Raw genomic sequence first — 8,924 nt, 5'->3', positions numbered from 1 at the left:
GGCTCTGATATACATTATCAGTAATTGTTTGCTAGTCGAATGAAATCCTAATTGTCTTTAAGTAAAATCAGATAGTTTATCATTCACATAATTTCATTTAATATCTGATTTATTATATAATACCTAACTATTGCCACGTGCCACAAAATATTACGAAATAAAAGAATTACATAATTGTTTATAAAATTCCATTATTTTTTTATTAAATGTTTGAAAAATTAATATTATTTTAAGGTCATTGAACTTATAACATGTTACCTTTTCGTGGGGGAAATAATAACGAACATCTAACTTCCATGTTACTTTTATGCTACATAACACGTTAGCTTCGGAAACGTAGCATTTACCTAACAGTTATATAACAGTGTTCAATGGGACATTACGTGAACAGAAATAGTCTTGGGCCGCATACAAAATATAAAATCTAGTTGGTATGTATAAGTAACAATTTCCTATTTTTTTTTTATTTTGCAAGTCGAACAAGCGAGCTGTTGGTCGTAGAGTCGACCTTAACCTGCGAATTCACCCTCATTCTTCGAATTGGGTGTTCGCTTCAAATTTTACCACAGGAATATGGAGGCCTTAAGGTGAAGTGAAACACCCTTCAAATCAGTCGATTCGAATACAACACTTTTTTTTAAGGGTATTAGACCAAACTGTCCGAAACTTTGACACATCACTCCTGATCATCTAAGAATTGTCCTGACACCTTCAAAATTAGGATTTTTCAAAACAATTTTTTAACAGTCCAGACCAGAACCAAAATGGCGTCGAGCTCTCATATTTCGATCAGTATACAATTATCGAAGGTTATGATATGAGAATCGAAAGGGTCAGGACAATTTTACGACAATTTAGAACACTCCGGTAATCGATAAACTCGCATTTGAACGGGATAAAGGCAAAAAAAGTGTTGTATGCGCTTCTATGCCAAAATGATGGTAATACGAGGTCTCGGAATGAAAATTTAATTGACCTGGAAATCACAGATGGCGCATGGTGTCCCTCTGCAGTCAATTAGGGCCCCAGAAAGCTTAAATCCAGAGGATTTCTGGAGTTTTACTTCGATTTCTTGATATTTATTGTACGAAAACGACAGGTGGAGTATGCCATTTGGTACAATATTCAATGTAATTCGATACAGTTGTCAATATAAAAACGAACGTCGGCAACGTAGGCATTTAGAAAAATCTTCTTTATCGACGTTGATCAAGTTCCTCGACGTGTTTCACTTCACCTTAAAGTAGGTCCGGAAACTCGTGAAATTTAATTTTTCATCCAAAATTTATTTACCTATCATGGACTAGAACTAATATGGTGTGGTCCGTGCACGTTTTCGATGTTTTACGCTTCTTGGAGGCTTAGAATAAAAAATGAAGAGTTTCAGGACCTAGATCGAACAATTTAGAATACCGTAGAAATGGATAAATACTTTCACCAACGATTGCGAGAGAATGCTGGCTTGTCCTGCGGGTAACACTGTTTTTTAGAGCAAAGATTTAGTTGCAGCTAAACGTCACAGATGGCGACGTTGGTCCGTCAAAATATAAAGTCATGAATTAGTGGGGTTTCGACAGTTTCACATCGAAGTTTTTATCGTTACTTTACTGAAATAACATACGGAACCCTTCATTTCGTATAATTCTCAACGTAGATTGTAAATGACTTCAACATAAATATAAATGTCGGTAACGGTACGTTTAGAAGAAAAATTTAGTTGCAGCTAAACGTCGCAGATGGCGACGTTGGTTCGTCAAAATATAAACAGTCACGAATTCATGTAATTTCGGCAGTTTTACATCAATCTTTTTATCATCATTTTACCGAAATGACATGTAGAACCCGTCAGTTCGTATAATTCTCAACGTAGACAGTATACGAGCTTGACGTAAATATAAATGTCGGTAATAGGACGCGCCAGCTTATTACCACCAAAAAGGGTATAGATGAATTTTTCTTTATTGACGTCGATTAAATTTCTTAGCGCCTCTCATATCCTCTTAAGGTGAAGTGAAACACGTCGAGGAACTTGATCGACGTCGATAAAGAAAATTTTTCTAAATGCCTACGTTGCCGACGTTCGTTTCTATATTGACAGCTGTTTCGAATTATATTGTATATTGTACCAAATGGCATACTCCACCTGTCGTTTTCATACAATAAATATCAAGAAATCGAAGTGAAACTCCAGAAATCCTCTGGATTCATGCTTTCTGGGGCCCTAATTGACTGCAGAGGAACCCCCTGCGCCATCTGTGATTTCCAGGTGAATTAAATTTTCACTCCGAGACCTCGTATTCCCATCGTTTTGGCATAGAAGCGTATACAACACTTTTTTTGCCTTTATCCCGTTGAAATGCGAGTTTATAGATTACCAGAGTGTTCTAAATTCTCGTAAAATTGTCCTGACCCTTTCCTTTCTCAAATCAGAGCCTACAATAATTGTATATTGATCGAAATATGAGAGCCTGACGCCATTTTGGATCTGGTCTGGGCTGAGTTAACAAATTTTTTCCAAAAATCCAAATTTTGAATGTGTCAGGACAATTCTTAGATGATCAGGAGTGATGTGTCAAAGTTTCGGACAGTTTGGTCTAATACCCTTAAAAAAAAGTGTTGTATTCGAATCGACTGATTTGAAGGGGGTTTCACTTCACCTTAAGGCCTCGTGTTCGCACATTATTAGTCGCTAGGGTCCGTGGGTTGGACCGTCCTGTCTAAAGGTAGTGATTTTCAGCTGACGTTTGACGCCTTCACCGTCGGCCGTTTTGACTCGTACACTGCTGAGGGATGTCCCGACGGCTACGTAACCATCCGCGAGGCGGGCCTCCCGGCCACGGGTGGCCAGTGGTGCGGCAGTGCCTGGGGGTACACCGTCTATTACAGCGAGACGCCCTCCATCGACCTGGCGCTCTACGTCTCGCGGCTCTTCGAGCAGGTGAACGGTCCAGCCGGGAGGGATCCACTTCGCAACAGACCTACCCAGTTCCTCCACGGATTCATTTGGGCACAACACATTGGACGCATCAAAGATGAGCGGGGAGATGTTTCACGCCATTGTCAAAAAAGAGGCACAGGTCCCTAGCGCCATGGAACTGCTTTCAAAGCTGCGAAATGTTCCCTATCGATAAAGAGAAACGCGTCCGCAGATTTGAAATACAGCATAGGATCGATAGAATGAAGTTATCTCCTTTTCGTTTTTAGGTTGGGAAAGGAGACTACGGATACCAAATAAAGTTGTTATGCGTGGATGGTTGAGATTACGACGCGGCACCCACGTATACCCTGTTTTACCGATCGCGAAGATTTCGCCTCTTTGAAAGTAGTTCCAATTTTTACAGAGGTGTCGAGGGCGTAGAGGGCGCCAGGGGACCGTGCCTCCCTTTCAAACGGTGGAGTGAAACATCTTCCCGCTCATCTCTGGGCACATCAACTGTGATGTCCTTTCATAGTGTATCATAGACATATGGTATGGACTCAGCATCTATTGTTGCCATTCAATCAGAAAAGAGTATGGAGAGAAGGAGAGTGGCACAAACTACATTCTCTCTCTTTCTATCAGACGGACATTTTCTATATTATTGGCAATAATAGATACTCAGTCCATACTATATGACTATGCAGTGGATGCAGTTCATGGCAAGGTTCGTTTTCGGGATCCTAGGGATATTCGTGCATCCACTATTGACGATAACAACTACAGGGCGTCTATTACGTATCTTTGACGAGGGTGCCCCCTTCTCGCACTTTCATCTCACGCGAGTTAATTCACCCGATTACGTATCCTCCGAGTGAAAATGCGAAATTTCGATGACGATTACGATGACGACAATAAGTACAGGGCGTCTATTACGTATCTTTGACGAGTGTGTCCCCTTCTCGCACTTTCATCTCACGCTAGTTAATTCACCCGATTACATAACTTCCGAGTGAAAATGCGAAATTTCGACGACGATTTCGATGACGACAAGTACAGGGCGTCTATTACATATCTTTGACGAGTGTGCCCACTTCTCGCACTTTCATCTTACGCGAGTTAATTCACCCGATTACGTATCCTTCGAGTGACAATGCGAAATTTCGACGACAATTTCCATGACGATAACAAGTACAGGGCGCCTATTACGTATCTTTGACGAGTGTGCCCATTTCTCGCACTTTCATCTCATGCGAGTTAATTCACCCGATTACATATCCTCCGAGTGAAAATGCGAAATTTTGAGACAGAAAGTATGCGGGAAAGGTTTTTGAGCATAAGTCTACCATATAATTGATTGGCTACAACGCTTGAAAACGATTTGAATTTGTTATACCTCCTACCGTAAATGAAGACTTGTGTAAAGTTGTAAGTTTCATATGCGACATAGTATCAAAATAAAAGTGAGTGACAAAAAATATCCTGGATAACATACTATGATATACTAAAATACAAAATAATTGTGATGTTAATAACAAACATGACTATTAACTTAACTGTTGCGGAACTGATTTTCTAAAATAGTCAACAGCTTAGAAATATCCCGAGGTGCCCCTTCGCGATCCACATTTTCCCATCCTTATCCCATTCGTTATTAAATATTATTAATATTGCTGTGTAGGCCGTGTTAATCGCTAACAATTTGAACCTTCTCAACGGATATTTAGATACGCTCTTGTCGTCGGGTCTCTCTCGCTATCCTCCTGTTTATTGTTCTTCTTTCTCATATCTCATCACTCGGCACTGAATTCCTTATTCAGTAGTCTCACGCGAATAATCTGACATTTACACCACGATAAAAGTTCCGTAATACCGTGAGCTGCTCATTTTTCACATTTTCACTCAATCTGTCATACGTAATGAACCCCCAGGGCGGTTATTACGTATTTTTGACGAGAGTGCTCACTTCTCGCACTTTCATCTCACGTGGGTTTATTCATCGAATTACGTATTCGCTGTATGAAAGAACGAGATCACTAGCACTTCCGGTCTGGTAATATTGCCAAATAAAGGTACATACCTTGTAAATCGAAAATTGTTGAGAGGTAAGGGGTTATACGCAAGAAAGACGAGAAGATGGAAAGCCGTTAAAAGTAAAGAAGAGGACTCGAGTCTATTTATATTTTTTAAATATGTATTATATTCATATTTACATGTACTATAATTAGAAGTTCAACGATATAATTTTCTTATCATGTCATGTAAGCATGAATTATTTAACAGTTTTCAATGTTTTATAATGTAATATAACCTCGCAATAACAAAAACTAATCTGTACATCCTAGTAAATTCTCTTTCCTCTAACGAAAATGGATCTGAGGCATCACGTAATTCGCTTCTTCTTCTAATAAGATTATTACTACGTCCCCGAATATGATTGTTGCCAAAAATCAAAACACCCAGGAGGTTTTCCATTTTGAATTTCGGTGTCACAATCCGTGGAAGATGGCATTCACGGCGCTTATTTATATATCTTTTCTTGTATACTTCACCATTTCGCGTAAAAATTTGTGTCGACCCAATTCATATGAATGGTCTCGCATTTTCACCTCCAAAAACGTTCCGCAATACCGTCAGCTCCTCATTTTTCACATTTTCGCTCAATTTGCTTTACGTAATAGACCCCCAGGATCTTACTGATCGTGTCGCATAAACACAAAATATTTCTACGATGGCCATGGACATATAATACATAGACCGCTCATTCCTTATGCTTGAATATGGCTCTGACTGGGTCTAATTAGAGTTCGAAAATTCTCGGTAACATTAAATTGGAGAAGGTAACTGTGAAACATACCGTAAGTTACCGGGAACATTGAGAATTTAAGAGAACGTTAATTTTCTTATTTATACTTTAGGTTTCTTCGTTTAAATAACTTTTTTTTTCAATCAACTTCAAAGTTCAAGCTAAAGAGTAATAATTACTATTAGAAAATATTGATTTTAGGGTCGTATTTAATTCCAGCTAAAAANCGTAACAGAATGTAACATTTGAAAACGAACACTCACATGTTCATACTAACTTAATTATTTATTTATTATTAGTTTTTTGGTCTATATTAGGAAGATTGAATATATTAGATTAAGGTTAAGTATACATTTCGAAATAACCTACCATTTTGTAACATTTTATGCACTTCTGCACTCTCTACTACATCGTACCGAAGACCGTTTACTTCATATATTTCATTGTAATAATTGATTTCATTTGCCATCCTTGCTTCTTTAACTTGAATCTACACCGTTTGAATTTGAATTTGATCTACCCAACACCTTGAGCGTTGGTAGCATAGAAAATTTCTGATACATAAAATGGCGTCAGATCAATAAACATGTTGAGTGAACGTACCCATTCAGCAGATGAGCGCTAACCGATCACTCAACAGTTGTCTCCTCTGAAGACACCCAATGAGAACGCTGGCAATCGGGTCTACGCTTGTCTGCGCAACAAGAATGCGCAGTGAAGTAATTTGCGTGTGTGGATATGTATATTGCTGTTAACCAACTGTCAAGAACTTATTGCGCATTCAACCAGCACAGACAAGTGCAGACACGATTGCCGCAATTCTCGTTCTCTCCCCGTTCTACGAGCGGTACCTAATGAGTGGTCCATATATTATACGTCCATGACGATGCCAAAGACGAAAATTGTCATGGACTATGTCCGATATAAAGAGGTGCTAGTGTGGATTAGAGTTCGAAAATTCTCGGTAACATTAAATTGGAGAAGGTAACTGTGAAACATACCGTAAGTTACCGGGAACATTGAGAATTTAAGAGAACGTTAATTTTGTTATTTATACTTTAGGTTTCTTCGTTTAAATAACTTTTTTTTTTTCAATCAACTTCAAAGTTCAAGCTAAAGAGTAATAATTACTATTAGAAAATATTGATTATAGGGTCGTATTTACCTCCAGCTAAAAATATTCACGTATGTACAACTTCACGGAAAATTCCATGCGATTTGTTTCAAACGAACTGATATTTCATTCTGCGACGAAGCGAATGGGAGGTTTTGATTGGCTACGGAGAACGTACAACGGAAATTCCCCTCTACGATGTTTCTCTATAGCTAATCGAAACCTCTCGTTCGCTCTGTTGAAAAATTCAAATTCTCATAATTTCTCGATAAAAAAGGCTTTGGAGAAATTACCGATAACTTACCGGGAATTTCTCTTCGTTTCTTACGTAACTTACTGGATTTAGAACTCTAGTGTGGATAACACCTGTGCGTCAAATGATCCGTGCCCAAACGGAGTTGGGACGAAACGTACCACTCATCCAACCAGGGTTCGATCAGGGCTGGTGGTTTAACACGCTTCTCCCTCCAGGGCATGGAATACAACTTCGACTTAAAGCTCTCCTACAAGTTCCTGCGCCGAGGCGAGGCCCATCTACGCTACGGGAACAGCAGTCTGCCCATATGGAGAGGCGAGCTCGTCAACGGGACCTACTGCGACAGGGTGCTGACCAGGTGCGACGAACGTGCCTGCAGGGTGCAGTCCCCGAACTACCCGGGCGTCTACCCCCGGAACGTCACCTGCTACTACCGCATCGAGCAACCTAGGGCACCCCCGGGGCACCGCGCGTTGCTTGCTGTCGGTCAACGCAACGGCCACAAGATCCACATCAAGGACCGCGTCGTCAAATACGACCGCAGCCAGCGCGTCCTTAAGTGAGTGCCCGGGGATGGACGGGAGTCGGGGTCATGCTCACTCGTTGTTTGGTTTTAGGGTTTGGGGACAGTGCAACATCGTCCAGGATTATTTAACCATCTACGACGGAGGTTCGACCACAGACCGCGTACTCGTGAGGCTCTGCGGCGGCGATGCCGTCCCCAACATCATCAGCAGTCGCGGCACCATGCTGCTCGAGTTTCACACGTCGCCCTTCGACAATCCCTTCCATCCGGTGCCGCTTTCCTTCCTACCCGGGTTTGAGTTAGAGGTCCAGGTAGGATTCTTGAAGTGGTATCCGATTTGTATACAGATCCGTTTCGACGCAAAATATTGGACACACTTATTCGACACACTTTTGTTGACCGTTCACAATCACATACATCAAGGTATGTCTCTCTTTTAGGATCCTAGAAATATTTATGCTTCGCACTATGGTTATCGGCGATCATATATTGTCAGGGTTCCCCAGGCAAGATCTTCCATGAGCTGTTCTATATAAAGGAATTCAACACTGGTGTGTCGAATAACAGGGTCCAATGCTTTGTGTCCGTGTGGCGAAACGGGTCCTTCCCGTCCGCCGTGGTCTTGGGTGATCCTGAGGAACTCGCACGCGGTCTCGCAGGTCCTTTTCGTGGACGAACGGCCACACGGCCTCGCCAAGGGCGCCGATGACTGCGACCTATATGTCCTGAGTTCAGAGAAGTCGGCTGGGGTGCTGGAGAATCCGAAGCATTCGCTGCCGCCCAACACCACCTGCAGGTACCACTTCCAGGGTCGGCCTGGAGAGGTCGTGTGGATCTCGTTCGTCAAGTACCACGCGGCTGCGGCCGACCCGGCCGTTGGGCTTGATGGGTCCGGCGACTGCGGCGCCCGGCTACTCATCTGGGACGGCGACCCAGCGGAAGCCAACGAGACAAGAAAGGTGAATCGTCACCGATCTCGTGCAATGGGTGGAAAAATCCCAACGGATCATTTGGGCACCGCCACTATTGGAAGCATCGCCAAGATAGCGATACAAGGCCGATTCATAGCATTGGACCCTAGTAACAGCTCTAGATAGTTCTTCATCAAATGCAATTTTTATGCAGTTAAATTAGGTTTGATCAGGTTACATCTTATGATCGCTTGCAGAAGAGGGCCTAGACCTATAATCAATGACCGATGCTAGGGATGGACTATGATAGCGCCTTGGCGACGGCCAGTAACGCGTGTCCAACAGTGCCAGTGTCAAACCGATCCATGTCCAGCTGAGATTCACTCAATGGGGC

At 41.8% G+C, this 8,924-nt stretch overlaps 1 protein-coding gene across 1 annotated transcript in view; it reads left to right on the top strand.

Annotated features, from left to right (window-relative positions):
- Positions 1-8,924, top strand: part of LOC105694316 — a 38,548-nt gene that overhangs the window by 3,328 nt on the left and 26,296 nt on the right. Inside the window, exons 3-6 of the mRNA XM_023432939.1 lie at positions 2,738-2,938; positions 7,309-7,652; positions 7,711-7,930; positions 8,279-8,578. Of these exons, the coding sequence (XP_023288707.1) occupies positions 2,738-2,938; positions 7,309-7,652; positions 7,711-7,930; positions 8,279-8,578 (1,065 nt within the window). The remainder of the gene's footprint in view (positions 1-2,737; positions 2,939-7,308; positions 7,653-7,710; positions 7,931-8,278; positions 8,579-8,924) is intronic.

This window comes from Orussus abietinus, unplaced genomic scaffold (assembly GCF_000612105.2).
Source record: "Orussus abietinus isolate OABI.00-Male unplaced genomic scaffold, Oabi_2.0 scaffold327, whole genome shotgun sequence".
In the NCBI taxonomy this organism is placed as follows: Eukaryota; Metazoa; Arthropoda; class Insecta; order Hymenoptera; family Orussidae; genus Orussus; species Orussus abietinus.
This window is presented reverse-complemented; position numbering and strand designations above follow the sequence as displayed.